This window comes from Bemisia tabaci, chromosome 8, assembly GCF_918797505.1.
Source record: "Bemisia tabaci chromosome 8, PGI_BMITA_v3".
Lineage (NCBI taxonomy): Eukaryota > Metazoa > Arthropoda > Insecta > Hemiptera > Aleyrodidae > Bemisia > Bemisia tabaci.
In genome coordinates, this window is record NC_092800.1 from 31,082,702 (window position 1) to 31,108,730 (window position 26,029).

The 26,029-nt window shown below is 37.5% G+C and overlaps 2 protein-coding genes and 1 long non-coding RNA gene across 4 annotated transcripts in view; 1 reads left to right on the plus strand and 2 right to left on the minus strand.

Moving 5' to 3' along the window:
* LOC109034948 (uncharacterized) overlaps positions 1 to 6,454 on the plus strand; it is a 28,616-nt gene extending 22,162 nt beyond the window's left edge. The window contains exon 7 of the mRNA XM_072303772.1: positions 1,124 to 6,454. Within this exon, the coding sequence (XP_072159873.1) occupies positions 1,124 to 4,125 (3,002 nt within the window). The 3' untranslated portion in view covers positions 4,126 to 6,454. The remainder of the gene's footprint in view (positions 1 to 1,123) is intronic.
* Positions 6,455 to 6,944: 490 nt separating this feature from the next.
* Positions 6,945 to 16,709, minus strand: Sqor (Sulfide quinone oxidoreductase). 2 transcript variants are annotated; one of them, XR_011900441.1, is made up of 9 exons: positions 16,419 to 16,709; positions 15,181 to 15,286; positions 13,927 to 14,151; positions 12,795 to 12,995; positions 11,943 to 12,152; positions 10,751 to 10,937; positions 9,021 to 9,267; positions 8,134 to 8,285; positions 6,945 to 7,529 (listed from the first exon to the last, which is right to left on the minus strand). XR_011900441.1 is itself a non-coding variant. In XM_072303773.1 (8 exons), exons 1-8 carry the CDS (start codon positions 16,517 to 16,519, stop codon positions 8,204 to 8,206), a joined length of 1,359 nt encoding a protein of 452 aa, XP_072159874.1. In that variant the 5' UTR covers positions 16,520 to 16,709; the 3' UTR covers positions 6,945 to 8,203. The 2 variants fall into 2 exon arrangements, 1 of the variants encoding a protein (XP_072159874.1); XM_072303773.1 differs by having other exon boundaries at positions 6,945 to 8,285.
* A 3,393-nt stretch (positions 16,710 to 20,102) lies between these two features.
* LOC140225218 (uncharacterized) lies at positions 20,103 to 23,115 on the minus strand. Its single transcript, XR_011900357.1, has 3 exons — positions 22,674 to 23,115; positions 21,452 to 21,658; positions 20,103 to 20,512 (listed from the first exon to the last, which is right to left on the minus strand). It is a non-coding gene; the product is annotated as an uncharacterized lncRNA (long non-coding RNA).
* Between the last annotated feature and the right edge of the window lie 2,914 nt (positions 23,116 to 26,029).

The following is a 26,029-nucleotide window of genomic DNA, read 5'->3' on the forward strand; positions in this document are numbered from 1 at the left end:
GTTGAACGATTGCCTGAACATAGGTCTGCAGGCGCATTTTAGAAAATGCGTGTTTTTCTATTGCCTGTGTCACATTATCAAAACACTTCTATCGAAATGTCGAGGTCCGGATGCGCGCGCTACAGCTTCTTCTTCAAAAAAGTGAATCCCGCACGCTTTTGAAGGGTTAGTGAACTATGATTGGTTCCTCTATTTCTTCGTCACAGAAACGGACAAGCGCAGAGCGCTGACCTTGAGGTTTTGATGGAACGCTTTGATAGTGTGACACAGGCATGTCACTCCGAGGTATTTTTTATACTGAGCACATCGCCTGACTAAAATGAGCTTTTGATATGTTATCAAGGAGGCTTTAGGACACATTTTAACTCTGGTTTGGTTGTAGTTAGATTCTGTACTCTATGGGGCCAAAAAAGACCCTTATCGATACCCCTCCTTTAAACGAACCTCTTTACGACCTTTTCAGAGTGATAAATTGGACGTATTCAATCAAAAGGAACTACCTCCATTGGCACCTGGGCCCTGAAATCCATGAGGAAACATGCATGGCAAGGCCTATGTCACAGTGGAGATATTGCCTCTTGATTTTGATACGTCTAATTTTCAAATATAATTTTCCGGCATGACAAAACAATCAAGCCACTCTGTTTCGTCATTTTCTCAAAAGCATTTTCAGAAAAAAATCCAAACTACAAAAACTCATATTTTATTCCGAAGAATGAAGCCATAGAAACGATGGTCCATTCACCTAGAAACATCCTATACAGAGACGTGCTAATTAGACTCACTGATTCTATCAGTGCAGAAATTTGCAGGACGTGGATAGTCTACTTTGGACCATATTTCGCAACAGGGAACTACAATTTTCGGGCTCAGTTTAAAAACACGTATGTACCATTCGTTTACCCATAAACATTATGTGTTTTTACGGATGGGCCAGATATTGCAGTTCCTTTGTTGCAAATTTCATTCAATTTGATCCTTTATTTCCATGAATCTTTAGTAAAAATTTCCTTTTTAAATTATTTCGTTTATATATTCTCTTTCGTTTAAAAGCTTAAATTTGAGTATGAGCTTTGTGACTCAATTAACTCAAATTCACCTCAAGTTTCTTTCGCTATTTCAGGTGGACACAAAAGGCCGAAAGACCGAAATAACGACGACGACTATGAAACCGAACACGACAAAGACCCCGCCGGAACCGAGGTAGTGAAACCGTCGGTGCGGACCTCGGACTCCCCATCGGTGTACGAGCGACCGCGCATCCCGCCCAAGATTCCGCGCCCGGTTCCCAAGAACGAACGTGCCAAATACGACTACAAGAAACAGTCCGAAACTTCCACGGCAGCGCCATCTAGCGGCAAGGAAACGAAGAAGAAGGAACCCGAATACTACGACGACGAGTACTACGATGACGTGAAACCGAAGCCGAAGCACCACGACAGAGATCGCCACCGTCCACGACACAGGCCCAAGAAGAGGCCCGAACCGGTTTACGACGAGTACGAAGAGGAACCGGCGCCGAAACCCAAGAAGAAAGAACCGGTTGAGGAGGCGCGCGGAAGGGGAGGCTCGAAGCCGCGGAACGAGCCCACTGAAAGACCCCAAAGTCAACGAAACAACCAGCGGAGACCGATCAAGGAGGAGCCTACTCGAAAACCTGAACAGAAACCGGCGTACGAAGACGAGGAGGAATACGAATACTACGATGATGAGGAGTATGAATATGAGCCGCCCGCCAAGAAAGACAAACCCGAACAGAAAAACCGGTCCGAGACGGGGAAGAAAGACGAGCCGCGGTTTAGACCGGCGGAGAAACCGGTAGAGCGAACGGAGAAACCGATCGACAGGACGCGGAACTCCGGTGGGAAGCAAGGAAGAGGTCAGGATGAGTACAGCGAAACCAGAGACCAGGGTCGAAGAGATCAAGACCGAAGGGAGCCGGACCGAAGAGAGCAGGAACGAAGAGATCAAGACCGAAGAGAACAGGACCGAAGAGATCAGCAGGACCGGAGGGAGCAAGACAGAAGAGACCAGCAGGACCGGAGAGAGCAAGACAGAAGGGAACAGGAAAGACGGGAACAGGACCGGAGAGAGCCGGAACAAAAACCGGATTATGACTCGCGCCAACAAGAGGAGGAAGAAAGATACGACCGGAGGGGTCAAAAGCAAGAGCCGAGGTTTAAACCAACGAGAGAACCCGATTACCAAGAACCGGACTATGGCTCCCCCAAGAATGAACCCAAATCAGGGAACGAGAGAACAGGTTCACCAAGCCAGGGTTCGCAAGGAGAAAGAGGAAACCGGTTCAGAGAGTCGAACTACGATGAGGTAAAGGTCGTCCCTGAGGCAGTGTCTGCAAGTAAGTTCAAGCCATCGAGACCGAAAAGCGAGCGACAAGATGAGCCTATGAAATCCACCACCAGTGCTCAGGCCGACGAATACGTAGATTACGAAGTAGAACCCGAGGTGAGGGAGAAGCCACGACCGGTTGAGAATGCGCGGCCTTCCCCACCGAGTTACGCTAAAAGCGTGCCAACGAGCACTAGGAAGAGCAGCTTCCAAGAGAAAACGGCACCGTCCGAAACCTCATCGACCACCACAAACTATCGGCAATACGAATCGGATTCTGACCCTCCCCAAGCGAGTCCATTCTACAAGCCACAGTACATCAGCAGCAACGTTAGGTCCTACTATCAACCATCTCCGAAGACGGACATTGATAACAGGGAGCCACTGCAGCCGAAAGAGAAACCACAGAAGCCTGCCGGAGGCAGAGAAGCCACACTGCCTCCTACGAACTCCGAGCTACTCCATCGGAAGCCGACCGCTCAACCCATCGACCCACTAGGTATCCGCAAACAAAACAAATTCTTGCCACCCCAAGAACCGGCAGACTACCAAGCTCCCTTTTTGGAGAGCAGTTTGGAATATAAGGCGAGGGGCACTCCTGTTTTGATTCGTCCATCAGCTCCTGAAGGGTTCAGCCTCAGGAACAAGCCTGCAGGAATGACGGCTGACCAAGACAGACCTCAGAACCAGGATCAGACTTCCTTGGGAGGTCTGAAGAATTTGGGTCAACCACAACCGTTCAGTCATTCGTCCAGTAGAGATTCTGGATACTCGCAGCCGGAGAAGAGTAACGCGCGGCAGCCGTACAGACCGAAATACACAACAGGAGCAGGTGTACCGAGTTCTAGCGGTGCGTCCGGTCCTTCGGGACCATCAGGGGCGTCAGGACCAGATCAGAGCTCTCTTAATAGCAAGAAAAGTCAACAACCAACAGGAGCTCCACAAGAGGACTCGACACGAACGCTTATGCTTACGGGACCTGGATCTACATACTTGGAGAATACGGGTCCGGAGCCGAAAATTAAGTATCCTAAACTGCCATTAACCACAGGCTTAGGTTTAAGTTACCAGCGACCTGAGTCGATTAGAAATAGTAAGCCCAGTTACAGTCCAACTGGACCTGGCCAAAGGAGTAAGTTATCTAGTTACCAGGGGAGCATCATTTCACCGTCAATCATAAAACAGCTGGATGTTACGGCACCGGGACCTTCTGGTTTAGGACGGCAGCCCGCTCAAACTTCAACAATTAGGAATAATGGCATCCAAGAGAGCGATCAATTGGATTATGAAGAATACGATGTGACTCTGAATGATGCACTGCAACCGTCGACACTGCACCCCACGAGAAGCTTGGCACTTTCGGGTAGTTTTGCTCAAGATCCACTTTTGAGCCCGTCAATCAAAGGTCGAAGAACGATTAGCCCGCCGAGGAAGACGATAAACCAAGAGGCTTATGTGATTTCTGATGCAACACAGCAATTTCTAAACGTGCAGAGAAATCTTGGGTACAGAGGGAGCATTGTGCCACAAGCTGAAGCCAAACAGCGGCAAAATTTCCAAGAGCAAGCGCACATGGAATCGGAACGATTGGTCAGCCGAAGGAAACCGAAGCAACCAGACAATTCTCGAGTGGTGCTACAAGCGGAAGAAACACACTCTCGTCCGACAGCAAGTGATGGAGAAACAGCACCAGGTGTTTGGGTGATCCAGCAAGCACCCCGGCGAGTTGTTAACAAGCAAACTGCTCCTGTGATACAATATGATGAATTTTATTGAGTATCTTTGCAAGTGATCTTAAATGAAACGAAATAAGGAGTATCCTATATTGAGAAACTTTCTATTTAAATGAAAGAATTTCATTTCTTCCATCAAAAACTGCAAGTGAAATTATCTCAATACTAAAGCACAGTGAAATATGCTGAGTGTGCAAATAAAATGATAAATTTGGTATGAGAATCGTGAAAAATAAAACCATTCATAAAATATTTGAGACAACTCCTCCAGCCTTAATAGGAAAAAGACAGAGAGCGGTTCATTACCTATTTCTAGAGTTATTAAAGTAACATGAACCAGGCGACTATTAAATTTGACAATCACCTTGAGATACGTAAGAGATAAAATTATGTTTAAAGATTGTCAAAAAATAGCATTTCAACAGAGTTTCCCGTAATTTTGGAGAATGATAAATAACTGAGAGAAATATTAATAAAATTACTTATTTGTTTCATTCTGAGGTCATTTTACCTGTTCAATTTTTTTGTTCAATTTGAGGACTAACTTGTCAGCTGCTTTTACTCTAAAAGATTCTTCAATGAGACTAGTCAAAAATGTAAAAAATGAATTTTTCTTCCGTTATGAAACAACAATAATTCTCAACTAGGTCTACTAATGAAACTACATAGAAAGAGAAATGAAAAACACATGTATGTGTATATTCATCGTTGTTTATCAAAATTATTGATGATAGAAAGAATCAATAAGCAAAACAGAGCCACGAACATCAAAGGATTTCCTCTGAGACCATTAAGCGGCAGATGACGCCAGTATTTAATTTTTGATGAACTGATAAAATTTCCAGAATATTTATTCCTCTAAAAATAAGAAAGGCTGTGCGAATTTTGAATTTTAACTGTTCGATCTGGTGTTGATAAAACTAAGGAATCATCTATTAAGACCATGAAGTCAAAAATTTTAGTTTTTCTGACACCAGACCGACGACAGATCTCTTTATAATAGAAGAACTCATAAAAAAGACAGTAAAAATGAAAGGAAATTTTTAAAGATAAAATTATCAGGGTAGCAGAAGTTTTGGAAATTGCAGAAATTTCGAGGATAATTTTCGTAAAATGGCTGCGCACGAAGCAAACCGATGTAAAATTTCTTTTGTTATTTTTTTTTCTTTAGATCACATGTGTACATACATTACTCAACTATTAAGAGTGTGCAATTAAAAAAGTGCAATAATATATCAATAGGAAAAATGTTCGTATTTAGCTAAAATTATGATGATAATAAGTATGATGAAGTGGATGCAGAACTTCAATCTACTTCTTTTTTTTTGCTGACAAAACAAGGAGACATCAAACACTGAGAACAAAAATATTAAATTTTTCTTAAACTGATGGAGGAAATTTGTAATTTAACAATAGTCAATAAGCTGCACCTAAATTTGTTGCTCGGCTGACAAAAGGGCATGACAGCACATTGAGATAAGCCTGAGTTGTATGAACAACAGGTTTAGGGTTCACCATGAAGTGTACTTACGCCCATATGTTAGAGGCGACATATTGCTGCATTTTGCAACAAAAACTCATCTAATCATAAGTGCTTTGAATAGGTAACGGAAAATACTAAAACTCCTCAATTTTAAAATGGAGAATTTTTTCCTGAACGTCTGTTCAGTATTCTTATACTCTGTTCTGCAAATAAGAGAAAGAACTATATCGAAACTCTGGCTATTTGTGCATATTTTATTTCACCAACTTTGTAAATCAGGAGCAGCTAACACCATAGTTATTATCGGGAATCACAAAACTGTCTTGAGATAACTGAAGATGCGAAAAAAATGTTCAAAACAGTGTAAGTACATGCAGACGACTCAGTATGCAAATTTCAATTGTAAAACATTTAATTTCTGTGATAAACACCTATTTAATGGCAATTTCATATTACAATGATTTATGCGCTGTGACTTGAGCATCTTGTATCAAAACTTACAAAAGCAATGAATGGAGAATGGTGATGCCTACCATACTGTCTAATCTTTTAAAGAACTAAGATCAGCAAACTTATGTATTTCAAAATTTATCAGGGTTTTTTTATCAACAATCGGAAAATTTGAGAAAATTTCAACTAATTACTTCCATTAGTTTTCCGTTGAATAATTTTCAAAAAAGAAAGGACTGATGCATCTCCGTTGATTTTGCAAGTTTTGACATTAAGGCTCCAATGATCCTTCTTTTGAACTTTTGATGTCGACTTTAATGATAGTCTCGATATTTCTCCGTTTGATGGATGTCGTAAGATTCTTCTGTCCATGTACCATTGAAGCCATGACTGTTTATGTATTTAGTGTAATAAATACAAAAACTAAATATAAAAGTCAGTCTTGATTACATCATTCTTCCTCCACAATAAAGATCTTGGAATACTAGGAAAAAGCAAACATACTTGGGTGACCTAAACTTTTATGATGGAAATTACTCTATTTTCGTTTTAATGATAATTCAAGACACCAAAAAACGTGAGGACGCGAGAGTTGCTTTGCAAAATCTGCCGTCTTCGAGTGCCATGCTTCTTGCTTAGCACGGCAGTATAGATTTCAAGGGAAAAACTTTCAAACTTTCCATAAACCATGAATTCCCTCCTCTCGAAAGACAAAAATTCCTCTCGAAAGACAAAGATTCCTCTCAAAAGACGAAAATTCCTCTTGAAAGAACCAAGAGAAATAGTAATAACAGCAGCGATAAAGTCAAACCTTCTTTGCTATGACCTAGCATCCAAGAAACTTATTGATAATCCCATACCTGCATTATCAGTGCTACAAAAAGCTGAAATGAGTCAAGCAGAGTGATGAAAATAAAATAGTCTTTGACTAACAAAGATATAGATTTTTATTTCATTACTTATTGCAGTTGAAACTAATTAATAAAATTGATACCTAACAAAAATCACAGGTCAAGCTTGAAGCAAATTTGTAAAAAGATCAAAATATTCCGAGGGATAGACAGTTTGAAAGTAGGTATACATGTGAGACGTTATTTAAGTCATACAAGAATGTGAACCTTATTGAACCAACTTGATTTACCCACTTTTATTTCAAATTCTGAGAGAAAACTTGTGGATTTCAAGAGAACAAATGGATTCATATCTAGTGAAATCAATCAAGTGGAAAGAGGTTGTGTAAGGTTGTGTTTGCACAGATTAAGTAGTCTGTAAGGTCCCTGATTTTTTATACTCATGAAATGAAGATTCACGAAAAAATTATACATGCTCAAAATCTTGTTCACGACTCAGAGTTATCTTCACAATCAACTTAGTTATTTCAAACTGATCCGGAGTTTAGGCAAAAGGACCCAAAATGTATCTTACAAAGTAATTAGAGCAATTCTTACATTTTCGATGATGTTTGCTGGATATTTTTTTTCACAATCACAAACGAATTTGACTGATACCTTCAACTGAAATGACAAGACCTATGATCAAGGTAACGAATAAACGGCTAAATGTCAAAAATAAGTCCCTCAATTGTAGCTTTTAAAAATATCTGATTAAGTTTTAATTTCTTCAAAAACAACTAATCCAAATGTTTCCTTGTTATTTTGGATGATTTTTTTAAAACAAGAGAAGAAAATTAACAGAAAATGTCATAAGGAACGGTTGGTTAGTTTTTCTTTGAAAAAATAGAACATGAGTGGAGTCTTACGAAGTTGCAATCTGAGATACGCATTTTTCAATTTCAGCCATCCAAATTTTATTGACGACAATTTATTTTTACCAATTTTATCGCCCTATATCCAGGGAGAGAGAATTTTTGGAGGTTTATATCATGTATGGAGTTAAACTATACTAAAAAATATTCTCACACTTTAAAATTGTGCTGAATACTGATGGTAAATAAGAGTTACAGTGAGGTCACTCATGCATGAGGTTGATTATCATGATCGTTGACTAAAAATAAACTGAAAAAAAAATTTGCTGAAGAGCTTTGATTCAAAAGTATCTGGAGGTCATAATTGCTTTTGAGCGATCTACAAAAGTAAACAGTCAATAACAAATACGTACCGATACATCCAAGGAATCCATGAAAACAGGATTACTTTTGGGAAAATTTTTGATGTATTGATGCGTTCTTTCATTTGGCAGTATCATTTTTCATTAAGTCTGCAAAAGGATGAAACAATTTTCTGAAAGCACCAGGGCCATTCCAAATTCCCCTGAAACAAAAAAAAGAGTAGGATGAGAGGAGAGTAGGAGAAAGATTGATATTAAAGGCCCTTTTTCTTTTGGCCTGTTGTTAATTTGGAACGAGTTTCACAGAAGAGAACTCACCAAAGTTGCAGCAATATTAACTGAGGGAAATAGGTTTGAAGTTTTACACCTTCATAGGACCCAACGATATAGGCAAAGTTTAAAAACAATTTTCATGTTCATAATATTTTTTTTCCACCAAGAATTTTTGATAGGAGAAAATTTACGACTATTAAAATTCAAAACTACTCGAGACAATTTGTTTTCAAAATTTGACTCGATGAGTTTCTGTTGAAATCGGTCCATTTATTCCATCAGAATTTTCATTTCCATCAGAAACTTCCCAAAATTGGTTCCTTATTCCATACATAGGGTTGAGTCAAGTTTCCTTCCTGTTACCTCTATTTTTCTGTAGGGAAAAAATAAGACTTTTATTTCCAAACTTCTCACCCAAAAATGAGATGAAACAAAGATAAAAATGAAATACATACAAGCTAAATGAGATCACGTACGAGAATCAAGTGCCAGAAAAATAAACGGCATTTTTGGCTGGTCTAAAAATTACCCACTAGAGAACTTAGCAACCGCTTTTACTGATCATACAGTTTGCTTTGTTTGATTTGCTGGTAATACACAAAAAATATTTTCTAAGATCTGAAAATGTACCTTATGCGCCTGGTCAAACTAAGAATTTAACTTACTTTAACATGCCATTCCAATACATGAATGGCAATACATTCTTCTTAAGCAAGTACATTGATTTTCTTTCTTTTGCTTGATTAAAAGGGAACGTTTCCATAGGCTGCAGCTTATAATCAAACTCCGCCATAATCAATGAATCATAACTAGTCACAAGGGGACAAGATGTGTAGCCATTGTATGATGATTCGACTGGTTTTCCATCGAGACAAGCATACAGATTATTCCACAGAATTTTACTTTGAGCAGCTGTAACAGGAAGAAAAATCCGTAAAAACATTAGTAAGCCGTAAGCACTACGTATCATTTAGTTACATCTGTGATTGAAGACTAATAACGCGTACTTGGACCAAGTCAGATAGAAGCTCAACAAGTCGCATCAAGTTTGAATGAAGAAAAAGAGGTTCAAAGTTTTACACCTCCATAGGACTCAATGATAAGGGCAAAGTTTTACGACAATTTTCGAGTTCAAGATATTGATCTCTACTTTCAATTTTTTACAGGAGATACGATTCACAACAAGTTGTAATCGAAACCACACCAAAGTTATTTTTTTTCAAAATGCAACTTGGTGAATTTATTATTTTCTAAGCATCTTATCTCCCCGGCACCCCAAATTCTTACTCTGTACTTAAGTTCTTATATTCTGTCGATTTGGACCGCCTTTAGCAGAAAGGAACCAAGCCACATCAGCTATTGCCGAATTCAACTAAGCAATTTCATCTCTAACAAGAGAATGTTCATGCAGATTTTTTTTTAAATTTTTAAGGAATTTGCTCCATACTATGCAGAAAATTCACTGACATTTGCATAAAAATCTGCACAATTTACATGTAAAAAGTTAAATTTGACAATAGCTGATGTGGCTTGCTTCTTTGATGCTTAACGCGGTACATTTATAATACAACAAAATTAAAAATTTTGAAACAATATGTGGCTGTAAAGAGCTGTGTTGTACAAAATTTTTTCAAATTTATAGACTGAAATAAAAGATGAGTACTGTGTAGAGTAAATCAAAATTAGAGTGCTTTTATTAGGAGAGTATGGACACAAGTGAAAGTCCAAAAATCTGTCAGGCCTTGACCAATGCCTCTCGTACTAAGATAGGGCCCAAAAAAGCCTCTTCTTTCCAGTTATTTCAAGTTACTACCAGAAGCAAGTTTGTTGATGAGAGCTTGGAAAATGCATCTAAAATATGAGTTTGATTTCTCAATACTGTGCTAAGTTTTCATGAGGTAATTTTTGGAAAAGTGGCTGCTTTTCTGGGACCTAATACCTCCCATTAAAAAACAGGTCTGTACCCTCTTAACACCCACTGAAAAAAAATCATCACAAATTTTTTCACAAAGAAGTTATGTAGTTTTTAATGAATCATCTTCAACCAACTTATTTTCTGGAACAAAATTAGTGAGAGCCATTGATGAGATTTTTTTCCTGAGATTGTGATGAGTGTGAATGAGATTTTAGCAACCTGCAGAAAAAAAAAGAAAAAAAAAAGAAAAAAAAAAAAAAAAAAAAGGCCAGCTCCACTTCTAACTGGACACTTTCTTCAGCTGCAGTCACGTAGATAAAAAATAAGAAAACTTCCAAATTACCTACACAACATTCATACACTGAAGTAAAATTCGACTGAAAGCATAATTTTCTGGGGGGAGGGGAGGGAGGAGGGGTGGTTCAATACTTTTCAACTGAAAAAGTCTTGACTCCTTGGAATCTTGGTGGAATCACTTACCTACAGCTGCAGCAGTTTTGGAAGTAGGTAAATTTGAACTATCACCAAGCGCAAAAATATTTTTATAATGCTTATGCTGTAATGTTTCCTTGTCCACATTCACAAACCCACTATCATCGGTCAGCAAAGGTCCAGTTTTTAGAACAGCAGGAGGTGTCATTGGAGGAGTCACATGAAGCATAGAAAACTGAAAAACGTTATCAAACATGGCACTTTAATGATCTGTATTTTGGAGAATGATTTCTCAAAAATTGTGCAAAAATAATGATCTAATCTTCAAAAAAATTAGAACTGATTGCAGTGCAGAGAAAGTTTTTCCCACACAGCCATTCCCAACAGCTTCTTATCCATGATTAAATCAACCTTTACAAAAATAAATTTCCTGTACAGTTTTTACAGGATGAAATGCAGCTTGGTTCAAGACTGAGCTGCAATTTATAAATGAGACATTATTTTTGTTTATATTAAACCTGAAGATATATTGTCTGCAAAGGACATGATCTAAACATTTTCTGAAAAAATTTGCACAAAACAAACATATTTCATTCCTTCGAAAAGATAGATGTATGGATGAATGGATACATATAAAATCAATATTTCGATGACTGAAGTCGAAAAATGCATCTCAGATTGCGAGGTTGTAAATCTCTGCTCATGTTTTATTTTTTAATGCATCTGCCTGAACTGAACAGTTTCCTCTCTCAGTCTTACATTGATACTCATTAGAGTTAATTTTTTTTTTAATTTAATGAAAATTTTTGGCTGTAACTTCCCTGCAGAACATTGGACCTGGCACTGTTCTACCATCTGTTGCTTACAGTTTGGGCCAAATTTGTAGTGTTTTTCCTTTCCCTTGCTTAGGAAGAAATAAACCAACACTTTTTATTTAATTTTTTTATGAATTTTTGCAGGGACATTAAAAAATTACACGAAAATTGCACGGGGGCATTTTTATTAGTTTCCCTTGGGAAAATAAAACATAGCCAGAGATTTTTAAACTTTGTAATTGAAGAAGCATTTTTTTGAAATTGACCTTCGATTTTCAGAAATTATACTGAAACTTTTAAGAAGAGATATTGTGATTCCATTGCTACTACTCCGACCCCCCTCCCCCCTTGCCAAAAAAAATTCATATTCTGATAGTTTTTGGTGCAAAATCAGAAGGCAAAAAAATTATGTGATTACAACTTACTGGCACTTTTACAACTTCACCAGGCTTATCTAAAACATCAAATACAGCTTCTTTGGAATTTGGTAAAATCTCTTTCAGATTATGTCTAAGATTAACTTCAATATTTCTCCGGGCACAAATTTTATGCAGTTCATCTGCATATTTTTTACAAGAAAAAATGACAGGAGTCGCAGCAAAGTACTTCACATTAGCCTTGTCTCGTTTTCCATGCTGAAAAGGAAGAAAAAAAGGGTTTTAGGTTATCAGAAGTGAAATATTATTTAAAACTGACACTTTTACACATGCTGAAAAACTGTAGAAACTTTAAACTGAAACAAGCAAAACTAAGAGTTGAACATTATTTTTTTCAGCTAAAGAATTCAAAGGATAATGGAGATAAAGAGTTCAAGAGGCACTTAAGAAGTTAAGATGTTCTCTCTGTCGGTAGAATAAAGGAAGGCTGAAGTGGCTTTTGGTTGATACATTTAATCTATTTAAGGTCCTCAACTTACTTTCCAATTGTCACAAAATCTGACACTTTGATTTTAACTATGAGGTAAGTATGAGAGAATAGAAAGGAGCAAATCAGAGAACCGAAAAAGCACTTGAGAAAACAAATTCTACTGGAAGTGGGCGCTTTCATTTTTCGAACATTGGCAAGTCTGATCCAAGTTTTAACTAATGTGTAAATATAAATATTCCAAAAATAACAGTGTCATTAGATTTCATGAAATTTGGCTACAAAAATCTGGGAAGAGCATTGTCTTAGAGTGAATGCACATTGCTCTGGGACAATATTTTCAGATGCTGCAGACAAATTTGATAATCTCATCATTGGATGACCTTAAAATAGGAATGTTCCTAAACCTTTACCTTTGAAAAGTAAGATTCCGATAGGTAACAAATTTTCTGTGGCGCACCAGCACATTTGACAGGAGTGCTTGGGAAAGTAAAAACAGCATTCCCGGAGTCAAACTTTCGTATAGTTTCAAATGTTTTGGTCACATATTGGCTAGAATAGTTCGAGCAAACACCACTAGTTGGATCTTCCAAGGCTTGCACCAGTCCAGGGATCTAAAAACATCAAAGAACACTGATTTTATAGGGGAACCTACGCTAATTTCCAACAAATCAAGAATAAGTTAAAAAATGTTGGAAAACAATTTTGATCCAGATTCTAAGATTTTTTAAGTTGCATTTTAACTGTAGGGATGTTTGTCTTGAGGAGAACATTTTTATTCTCACTCACTTGTTTATTATTCTATCACTAGTTTTTCAGACAAACATTTTGAACTCTCTTCTATTTTGGTATGTTTGTCATTTTATTGCGGTAATTTTTATTCCTAAAATATTAGCACTTTCTTTTACAGACTGATTTTTTTCTCCATTTTATTTCTCCCCCTCTCTTCTCCTTGGATCAATGAGAGAATAATTTTAATGAATCAACAAATTATAAATTATACTTATGAAAGTGCTATTCTTATAGATCAGAAACACATAGAGATGGTAGAAAAAGAATTGAGATTAGACAGAATTCCTCGTAAGCATCACAATTGAAACAGAATAGCATGTAAAACTTTGAATCCCCATGAGAACATGGTGAATGATGTTCTCACAAAGCATTTTGTTTGTTCACTTTTTAACTACAAAATCACACATCTTCCTTGCCTGAGCTAAACGTTTATGATTATTACACTTTATTAAGTCATCAACGTACTTGGAGTTCAAATTTGTTGAACAATCAATTGAATCTCATGGAATACAGGCAGGTGGCATAAAACGCATAGAACCAGGGGTGACAGTTATTCCGATACCATTCATTTTAACACCCCAGAGGTAGAAGAGGTGAGGAGAGGACATTAAAACAGGCGTGAAAGGCATCCAGCTAGGATAAATATAGGAAGCCGAATGGTGCACCCTTCGTCTGGCGACTTCATTATCATGAGATTTTGTTCGTTAAAAAAATTGAAAAAACAAAAATTTAAGATACAGTTAATAAACTTACCAGATCAAATCTTGTTTCAATTCCAGTTGCTATCACCATGTAATCATAGTAAATTTTTTTTCCCTTGGATGTCTTGACAAAGTTTTCCTTGGGATTAAAAGCTTCCGCAGCCTCTTGGTACCATGTTACACCTTCCGGTATTACTGTAGACATTGGTCTTCTTGAATCTGCAAGCGAATAGACACCTCCACCAACTAATGTCCACAGGGGCTGATAGTAATGAGTCTATTTGAGAAACAACAATAAAATAAATTAATGAAATAATTCTCTGACGAAGAAAAGAGAATTGAGAAAACAAAGAACTTATTGACTGAACTGGGCGATGTTGCATTTAAAAGTACCAATATTTATTTATCATGAGAACAATGAAAACAATGCAGTAGCCCAAAATGTCACGAGGATAAGTAACATGAAAAAATGGGTCACCAAGGGTAAAAATTCTGAAGTCTAAAATGTCAGGATATGTCATGGTCCTGACAACCTCATTTTTAACCACATGAACAAAATAAGTTTAGAAAAAGAAAAAAGTTAGAACCTACATATCTAAGTCCAGAGTAAACAAAGTAGCCTTGAGGTTACCTCCCTTTTTTACCCTGGAATTAATAAATGGCCATAAAAATAATTCGCCGCCAACGCGCCAAAAAAATGGAGGCTCTGCGCCAACGTAGCCCCTAAGAATTGCCCCCCCCCCCCCCCCCAAAAAAAAAATTCCTAATTTTTCTGTTTTGTGATTTTTCGAAATTTTACCCTTTTTACAGTTACTAATTCTGTAACTAAAACATCTTGCGTCTAACTTTTCACTAAATGCACCGTGATATATAGGCAAAAAGTCAATCTGGCCCCTAAAAATCAAACTCGTTGCGCCACATGGCTCCTGAAACTCAAAGGTGAGTTTCGAACACTACTTCTGTGAGGCTTTTTTGCCAAAAGTTCAGAAAGCAATTGCCCCTTTTATCAAATTTCAAGGTCTTTCATCGAGCTTTTGTATCATATGCTAGCTAAATAAAACAGAAATAGGTGACTTGAGAGGAATAATATGATGACAACTGGCAATTATGACGAGCTCAAAGTTGTGTTTATATGAGTCTCTGACAGGCTGCCAAGAGAATAGCCAGCTAGGCAGAAACTTGTTGGCGACTAATAGGCAAACAACTAGGTATAGGCTGATAAGTATTGGCAGTTGCTATCATTCAAAATCTAAAAATCTGGTGCTTTTGGACACAAAATCTTAAAATTATATTATTATTTACTCACTCCTTGTGGTTCCAAAATATAAATATCATTGTTTTCGAAATGGTGTATTGCCTTCGCTGCAATTGTGCATCCACCAGTGCCGCCTCCAACGATGAGCAAGTGACAACTGTAGCGGCAAAGAAAATTTTATTATATTGTAAAACAATATTTTAGCATTTTGTAAACCTTTCAATCATGCTGAGGTTGATTTAAAATTTTTGGAAAAAAATTGGCTTAGGTATAGGATATGATCTCAGAAATTGCTTTGGAATGAAAACTTAACTAAAAGGGCAAAGTTTTGGAGGCTCTGCAACAGACTAATAAATAAATAAAAAAAAAAAAAAACTGAATTGTGCAGTTCTTATTCTTTCCTTTCTGTGGTCACATATTAGATTTAATGGGCTGGTATTCAAGGGTCCTCATTATCAAACAAAATGTTATGGATGAAAAGAGAGATGACGAAAAATGCACATCTTAATTGGACTAAATTTTGTAATTGAGAACTAAGATTTCTGGCTCATCCTTAAAAACACTTATCCACCGTTAAAGTCAGCAATCACATAAGTAACTTGGTTTGCGACGTCGCAGACTTCCTGCCATACTTCATTTTTAAATGGAAACTATTCGACAGCAAATCATTAAAATTGCCGTGATTTTACTTCTCTGTGCAAAGAAAATTTTGTATAAACTTCAAGGACTGATGTCAATTTGTTCTCCTTTAAAAAAACAACATAGAGGCGGAGATTTTCAGACTCCGCAAACGAGATATGTGATTGCAAACTTTGTCGTCGTTATGTGCATGGAAACTAATGGTACATGCGTCGCTTCTAGACTGAGTTGAAAATTGTAGCTCCTAATTGCAAAATGTAGTCCAATTGGCTTTGGAAAAATTCTGGTCTTTCTTCTGGTAAGAATAAGGAAACTGGAAATTGATAGAATTTCTTCTTTCCTTAATTGTTCCGTACAAGCTAATTGAAAAATTTTGTCAATTTCGTTGATTGCTCCCGATAAAAATCAACGTACGACTTATTTTAACCATCGCAATTTAGTTACATGTCACAGTCTTCTCAAGCTAATAATTCAGTCGATCATTGGTTAATATATTCTACATGAAGGTAAGTGCAACGAAGGCATGATCTATTCGACTCGAAATACATGCATTCTACCCTAGACATTCAGTGCAGAAAAAATATGGGCCAAAAAGAAAAAAAATTCTGATTTAATCCAGATATGAGGATACATAATAAAAAATTACGTACTGATCATGTTCATCATTGTATTTAGAATGAGCTCCACGGCAGAGAAGAGTGATAGCTCCATGATGTTTGGACGCCGATCTGAGAAGGGGTGAAAGCAACATTCTTCGTGACACTTGATTCGTTAGGGATAGAAGATTTGAGATCCAAGAAACTCCAGTCGTTCATACAGCAATGGATGGGAAAGTACTGAATTTAACGGGTTTGAAGAAAAAGGAGGTAGAATAATTGGCTATCAAATGAGAGATTCAGGTGGGGTTATTACGTGATCGGCGCAACACTTGAGATTTGCCACTTAAGGTGATTCCAAGTGATCTAGGGAAGGCAACCGCCACCACGTAGCGCTGCTACGTGAGTGAGTCTTCAGGAAGGAATTGTCGTCGCCACTTTGATTTTTATGAAGGAAATCGATCCATAACGTGTAGCCGCATAAATTCTGAGCACAATGATACCAAATTTGTCAAGAATTATTGCAAAAATATACCCGAAAGTACGGGAACGGATTTTACATAGGGTATCGTAATGAGTAAGAGAGAGATAGCGATATGCCGATGTCAGCTGCATGCTGCATGGTTGCCGTTGCGGTTGCCCAATTCCTACTTTTGGGTTGCCCCGTGGATCCCCTGATTGTTTTGATTTCGTTTTCTGAGTTCTCACTCTGCGAAAGTAGATTGCTGACTATCGTATTAGAAATGCAATAGTGAGAAATATTCATCCGTGTAAGATGTGTCGTAAAATGTGTCAACTATCGTTTTCGCGACAAGTTTGAACCAGATTTGTGCTAATACCATAAATTATGTAAATTCATTATTTGTTTCATGTTTGTTTCCATACAAGTTTGGAGGTTAGCAATGAACAGTTCCTTTGCTCCTTGATGTAGATACATAACAATATTTTTTACATCGGATGTTTGACACTGCAAAAGCAGTGAACCATTACAAAATTGTGATGTCAGGTAATACAGCCTCCCACTACCTTGTTGTTTCGAATTCAGGTGTATCGATGATACTTCGCCAATGGTTTCGTTACAGCACTGAAAACCTAACAAAGAAAGTTACGCAGTCTTTGATTCAACCCTCTTTCTCCTCCCCAATTCTATCTTTCGTAGATGCCTTTACAAGCCTCTGAATGTTTCATAGAGTGCCTGCTTCAAACTTCCATCCCGACTGTGATCTTCCTCATAATGGTCGTAGAACGTCCAAATAGTTGGCCAACCTATAGAGTGCGGAAGAATTATTCCATCCATTAGACCTTGAAAGTAATTGTAAGAACGAGGATGGAAAATCCTCCTTCCCATGTTGAATGCCTGACAACTAACTTCCTCAAGTAGCCCGATTGTTGAAACTTTAACTGGCTATGTCAGCAAGATAAGACAAGATATTGCCCCATCTGCGCTGCGTAATATATCGATTTCCGATTCTTGTCGTGCCGACATAAATGTAAAAAATCAGGCTGCTGATCTACCATTCTAACTGAAAGACCTTATAATTGCAGAGTGAAATGACAGGAGTGGATTTTTTGTGTATGTGTGATGACACTTAGTGATCACAGGTGTCGCGAAAGGAAAAGTGGAGACAGCTCTGTGACAGAATTCATGTTTCTTGCCATAAGATATAGGAGTGTGGAGTTGGGTTGATCCACTGACCTAGCAATGTGAAATTAGTATTAGGTATGATAAAGCTCAGAAAAACACATATTGGTCCGTCCCGTTCTGTCCTCAACATCATGTGATCAAGAGTGTTTTGGGGTCTTTCCAAAGGTCAGTTCGTGTCCTCTCAATGAGAAGAACTTGATTTTGGAAAGGCCTGCTGGCATTACTTTCACTCATCAAAACCAAAACTAAAAGCATTTAATGCTAAGCAGCCACTTGAGGTAAGAAATCACAAGACATCAAAATTCAATCAGAATTGAAAATACTGAAGTAAGTATTTAATTTTACTTTTTTCAGTATTGACTTAACTTAAAATAATTCATGTCGCTAAGTGTACTTACTCCTCACTATCAATCGTAAATTCACTTCCACTAAATTTTGTCTCAATAACTATTTGAATCACGCAGGTCACTAGTTCAAGACAAGTTCTGTTATTGGTCCAATCTCAAATTAAATTTGATCGATCTCTCCCTGCCGGTTCCGTTTGAAGATTTCAAAATACCTTCGTTTCGTCAACTTAGTAATGGGCAATTTTCCCTACAGAACTGTTACGTTTAAGTTACCAAATTTCTGTTGAATGAGAGGAACAGTTGCACAAGCATAGTAACAACAAAAGCGCTATAAAGTTTTGAATTTCTTTCTTTCAGATGTTGGCTTGCATAAATTCTATTTTTACAAAATCATAGGTCAATAAATCAATTCAAGAGACCTGAATAAATCCTGTCTGTGAAAATTTGAATTAAAATTATACCTTGGAAACTGCTTCAGATTAGATTGCTTTTAAATCTCATAAAATGTTTTATCCTCTTTTATGCTTCAAACTTTCTGTTCTTGAATTTCTTAAATTTTCTTTTGAAAGTTAAGTATAAGGGTTCTCAGACGTTCAATTAAAGCAACATACATACTTTTAACATTTCAGTTGACAGATTCTGAAGATAAGAAGCTTGAGATGAGGTCTGCCGTGCTAAGGAAAAATGCTGTATGGACCTTCAGGCGTTGCCAAATTTCCTTTGATAAAATACAAATTTCCTGGTAAACTTATGAATATCTTCCTTCCAATTTTTCAGATAATTTTGTTCACAACTTAACCTAAAGCCCCTGAAAATTTCAAGGGAGAATATTCATATCTTTCCTCCAAAATAAACATTTTGTAGGAGGAAATCTGGTAACTCTCGAATGTTCATAGGACGTTTTTCCTTGGCACGGCAGAGATGTACTTCACATTCTAGAAGCAAAAGGGAGCATTTCCCTCACTTCCTTCTCTCACAGGGAAGATTGTGGATCAAAGCAAGAAATTTCCTATACCTATAAGTTCCAGGCTACTTGGTTTAACAATACAAGGAAACCCTCGAAGAAAAACATACCTACAATGCATATTAACGTTCCAACATATTCCAGACTTCCCCCTCCTTGCTCTGAACTTGACAGGAAAATTTTATGCATACATTTACTTTGTTGAAATTGATAAAAAAAAAAACCTTGAGAAAGTAATGACGTTTTAATTTCAAAATTAGTACTTAACTATTTTTAATCATTTACATTTTTTATTTTTAAATTCATATGATCCCTGCAAACAGAAGAAATTTCATTCCATCTAGGATTCATATTTTTCTTGCTTTTAATTTTTCTCATGAGGAAAAACGTTTGTCAAATCGTTTACAATTTTTCTAGAGAAAACCTCAAGTTAAACTAGATGATCGCAGCAAACAGGTTACTGTAAGAATGGAACTCAGAAAATATATAACTTCTTTAAGTTGCGCAAAACTGGATGGTTTTATCCTGTTTATTCTCAGAGGTCCAGTGGCGAGGCGTGAATGATCGGTTACCGATATCTCCAGATTTGAAGCTATGGTAATGAATCGCTTATTAAAGTATTCGTTGCTAACACCCTGTTTATTGATCCATTTCCATAGGTTTAAAGGGTCGATCAATGGATATATCGCAAAGCACGCCCTGCCACTGCAGAGGTCCATAGTTGTTTTCAATAAAGCTTACCAAAATCTTTAAAAGTGTGAATGAATGAAAACCAGCAAAACTTATCTAAGAAAGAAAATAAAAAATTTATTAAGATAATGAGAGAAAATTTACACACATTAAGAGAGACGCTGCCAGACCATTCTAACTATGACTTATTTATTCTAACTTCAAATACTATGATACTCTGATTTCTAACCCTTTAGGATACCTACATGTAACGTTTGAGTTTTAGCGATTAAATTTAAAGAGTAATTTCTAGAACTAAAAAAAGTAAGATAGGTAAGACTAAGGGGGAAAACGATGCTCCTTGTGGCGTCTGAAGAAAATTTGAAGCCAGTCAGTCCCTACTGAGATGTGGAAAATTTCACCGATAGCGACAAGATAGACCCAGCATTTACTCTAAGTCCAGTTCCAGTTCTGGAATATGGGAGCACAGGATTGTCTGATTCATATGACTGGGGTGGTCTCTCTGCAAAAGAACATAAGGCATTTCATCAAAATTAAAAACTAAACAGTTTAGAAAATGATTATTGTTAAGTAGCATTTGACGAGCACAAAGACATGGAAGGTAGCCAACAAGACAATCCGATTTGATTGCCACATCCGGAAGTTACAGGAGAAGAGGGGAATGAAAATCACAGAAACCTCCCAGGAGAAGGGAGGGGATTCCCAACAATAATTCACTGATTCTTCGCCTCTCATGAGAATTCTTGGTAGAAAAGGACAATAGAGAACAGAGTGCAATGGCTAAGGCCGAAAAATATCCTTCCATTGAAACGTTTCAAAAGCCTTCTATTATATTTTTTGTTCTTCTGAAAAATAAACTGACAAAAATATATAATTCAAATTGTTATGAAAATATTTACGATTGTGTTAGAAATTATACAGAATATTTTAAGGAAAACTGTTGGTTCATGTATTCCTTAAAAAATTAATAAAGCATGAGCGGAGGTATAAGCACATTGCATTTGGAGGTGCACAAACAATTTCTACCGTACAGAACTCTTCTTGAACTTATTTTGAATAGACCCGTGTACTTAGCTAAATTTCTCAAAACAGTGTGTTACGACCCTCTAGATCTGAGCTACTCACATAGTCTCTGTGATTAATGAACGTGGATTCACTAATTAGCTAATTTTTTCTTTCCTTACCTCCTTGGAGAGAGTTCACCAATTTCAGAGTTGGCATGAGGCGAATTATGAATTTTCTTTCTGAGGGAGGTAGGGGGTCGCAGTGCACTTGCATCAAGGAGGGTCAGTGAGCAAGGGAAGGCACCCACCTGGGGTAGTGGGGCACACCTACAGCTTCAAGGAGAGATCTTTTACATTCTTTGATTTCACAGAAAAAATGTTGATAAAATTTTGCAGAATACAAAAATATCGCGTAGATATTTTGCAAAATCCCTTACCTTTTCTGGAGAGCACCCTCTATCTCCAAAGGTCCAAAGGTCACTGGTGCCCACTCTGGTTGGATCAGATCACAAGAATTGGTGTTCATTGAGTTAAACGTCCGGTTCTGGCAATGTCCTTACAGAGAATCCCAGTAGAGAGTGACAGGATTCACTAAAATTAATGCTGCATCAGTATGATCCTTTGACTTGACACTTGGACACCTCCTGGAAAAGAAACATGCATTCCTGATGAAATGAATGGCAAAGGATGGTTTTTCAGAGCAGAACATTGTATAGAAAATTTCTGTAAAATAAGCCAAGTACCTAAGTAGGCACTCTTAATAATCTACTCGATCGTCCCTCCCTCAACTGCAAAGCTCATATTATCCAGAAATTGAAGGTACCTCTTACCTGTTCAAGCATTCATTTCCTTTCTAAAATTACTTACCGTTTAAGTAATTTCTATTATCGTGTCCATCCTCTCATTCAATGAACCAAATCAAAGTTCGGTCAGAGCATACTTCAATTGGACCGCGTTAAACAGAAAGGAACCAAGCCACATCAGCTATTGCCAAAGTTAACCGGGCCATTTAGTTTTTTACGAGAGGACGTTTGTGTGGATTCCTTTGAAATTTTTAAGGAATTAGCTTCATACTCTAGAGAAAATCCACTGAAATTTGCACAAAAATCCGCACAACCGTTTTCATGTAAAAATTTAAATTGCCCGATTAAATTTGGCAATAGCTGATGTGGCTTGGTTCCTTTCTGTTTAACGCAGTCCAATTACAATTGACTTAATATTCCAGAGATACTGAAAGTTAGGTAAGCAACAGGAAAAATTCACTGAACACACATATATTTTTTAAAAATGCATAAAACTTCCCCTTTGAATTTTTGGGTCAGCCACCATCCCCTTACAACATAGTCAGTGTCGCGCTATTCCTTCGCTGGTATCCTTGTCAAAAGATTTCAGCCTTTTAAGGTGTGGGGTCGGAAATCTAGCTGTCTTTGCTCATTGATTTTAATTCATGATTCAAGATAGGTCTTTGGTTCGTCTCTGAGAGTGCATAAACATACTCGGAACATACAGCGCTTTCATTTACCAACTAATGAGAATTGTTGGCGCAAATATAGTGTTCACCCCAGTCTCCGTATATTTTGCTTGTTCCTCTAAAGTATTTCCGCCTACTGGAATAATAGGGGTTGCGTTTGAAGAAGTAAATAGAGTGTAAGAACTTACCTAAGTTACAGTGCGGTGAGCAGGTCCAGTGCGCTCGATTCCGTCCCAAAATCTTGTTAAACACAAGTTCCACACGCGATTTTTCCACAATGATGGCATTAGAATAACAAGCAAGAAAAAAACGGGAAATTCTATTCCTTATACGTAAAGGCGGTAGAGTCTTTATCAGATAAACAATTTGAACATTGTATATTGTGCAGATAAACAGAAGACATAACCTAAAGTTAGGTAAACAAAACAACAACAATCATGGCGGTCACTTTTCTCACGGCCGCTTTTCCTCACCTCAAAATCTGTTACCGTACTTTCACCTCGTAAACTGAATCAATCTCGATGAAAAATACATCAAAAAATAATACAAAAAATTAGCTATAAGTTATGGATCCGATTTGGGAAATCTTCGCAGGGAATTTGAAGTAATAGACGATTTACTGGTCGCTTCAGAAAAACGACTAGTGGCGCTCTCTGCGCGGATACGAGCTGTCCCTAGATCACTTGGAATCACCTTAACCAAGGCGGATAAAGAATGGTGGTCGCATTTCGATTTTGGCTGCCATCTTGAACATGTGTGACGTGCAGAGGGTACGGGCTTTTACCGCGAGATTTGAAATGTACCCGAAGTGTACCCGATGCGATGCCGCGGCGCGAGGCTCATACAACTTCCAAACGGAATTATGAGTTTTCCTTCCTAATGAAACGCTTTCAGATCGTAGTCTGAGTTAAAATTTTTACTGAGAATTTGCAAGGAAGTTACAATCATTCTAATGTTTAATATTTCTGGCTGAAATTTGTGTTTAAAGAAATGTACCCGATGTTCTCGTTCCTTCACGCACATGTGCAACTTTCTGAAGAAACTGGACCTATCATTTTGGACTTAGTATATTTCGGATTTTTGAGAGCTGTAATGCGGTAGTTTTTCCTTAAAAATTTGGAAATAACGTCCAATCGTTCTTCTTTTTGATGCTTCAAGGAGAAATTTGTACTTTCGGAAATTTGGGAGACAAGTGTGAAAATTGGAAAAACGGAAAGGGGGTCGGGGATTTCTGACAAACAAGGGGAGGACTCCCCCCAGATAAGGAGGTTCGGGGGATCCCCCGAAAAATTATATTGATAATCAGGTATCCATGGAGAAAATAAGAAATATTAAAAAAAAAATAAAAAAAAATAAAAAAAAATAAAATAAAATAAAAATAAAATAAAATCTCTCACGGTTTTTAAATTATTTACTGATAAAGATAGCAAAATAAAATACACCGCAGTAATTTCACTTTAAATTCGGGCTATCAACGCCAGAAATACTTACAATGAACAAGTGACTATACAATACCAATACCTTGTAGCGTCAGATTGCAGCGTAAACCTCAAACCCTCCGCAGTTGGGTTTGTTTACAATCGTGACGTCAAGAGGGTACGAGATGCGACCACCATTCTTTATCCGCCTTGCCACTTAACGATACAGGTTCAACTCCTTCATTAGCGAAATAGACTGTTCACACCCGCAATATTGAAACTGATAATAGTGTGAATCATCAATGATATTCTTCGTCTGAGTAATTTTGAAGCATAGAGTTTTTGAAGATGCAAACGAGATAACCTTAAAATTTCAATGCCGAATGAATGCCGCTTATGTAAACTAAACAACCAAGGTAATAGGTGCAGCTCTCTCGCGGTGGAAGAGCAAACTACTTGCTGTTTTTCGTGTAACTGTGCCTTGTCCTGGATTGGCGGTTGAATTGGAGGGAACTAAAAGCCGGGAAATACGAATTATCGCCGGAAAATTTGAAAAAGCGGGGACTGTACCACTTTACCGCAACTAGCAAAACGCGTCTATAAAGTTAGCTTTTGAGACGAAACTCTAGAAATGCTTCTGGGTCACAGAGGACTACTTTTTGAATTTTTGAGGGATACTCCTACCTGAAGGGGAGGGCGCCTTTTTTTTTTTTTTTTTTTTTTTTTTTTTTTTAAAAAGCAGCCAACATTTTTTGCGCAAGTAGCAGGCTGCCATCTAAATTTTCTTCATAGGCATGAAATTGGCATAGTCTATTTGCCGATGGATTTGCTGGAAACTCAGTATTTGGTCGAGGGAGGGAGGGGGGGGGGTTGAAACGAAAAAAATATATTTAACTGGCAGAAGTTTTTTCACAAAGCCAATTTCTTTCAGAATGGCGGGAGATAAGCATTTTGAACGTTTACCGATTTTGCATTGAACTTTGTATCCGGGGGTATACCATGAGAAAAAAAATCTGATTTCATGTTTTAAAATTACCGATTTTCTTTCAAAATGGCGATTAAAAATTGGGACGGAAAAGATACTTAGGCTATAGACCAACATCTATACATGTGGAATTTGGAGCGAGCTAAACGAGCCCACTATTTAATAAAGTTTCAGAGTTCAGTAGATTTAAATGACTAAGAGAGAGGAATAGGAAGCATCGACGAGAGGTATGGAGACATATGGAAGAAACGCACATTAATATTTCGCCTTCAAATTTTGGGGTATGCCACAAAACGTATTTTTTCTCCTTCTGTTTGCTTCATCCTTGTCATGCCTCATGCTGAAATGAAACTTTCACTGAAACTGAAAAGAGGGGGGCCAGAATCGCTGGTAGAAACTTATGGCTTGTAACCTAACATCACTACGTTGGGCTATGCGTTGTAACTTAGGTTGAAAAGTCATCGTTTGAACAAGCAAATGATGTCACAAGATATTTGGCTTTAACACTGTTTCGTCATGAATCGGACAGTAGCTGCTGCAATAAGAAAAAACAATACCTGACATAAAATCACCATGTAAATGGTATTTCACACGAGTTCTTATTTAACTGAAGTCAAACCCAGTAATAGTAAGGGACATTTTTACCATTAAGGGCGTCAAGGATGATATACACCGATGGATTCACAACATTATTCATCGGTTCAATCAAAAATCATGGCAGATATCATTGTGTGCTCCTCGAATGGATCCGCGGTATACTTTTTGCCTATGCGGCGAAATTGAAGGCGAGCCTCAAGTAGCATGACATCTCTCAATAGGTTTTCATCTATTAATTTATAGCAGAGTTTGAATTCGCCGGATAAATAATTATTCTTGTCAAACTTCAGGCGGCCGATATGCCTACCATACGGTTTACAACAACTTCATTTATCGGTTCAGTCGAAGCTTAAGGAGCGAAAGAAACGTGTTTTTTATTCGAATAGATAATTATTCGCACTCTCCGGTTTGTTCGTTGCCGACGAGGTAAAATTGAAGGCGAATCTCAAGTGGACTATGCCTCTCAGTAGGTAAATGTATAGTTTATAGGTTTAGCAAAGTCTGGGCGAGATTATGGAGTGCAATTCTCGAACAGATGACAAAA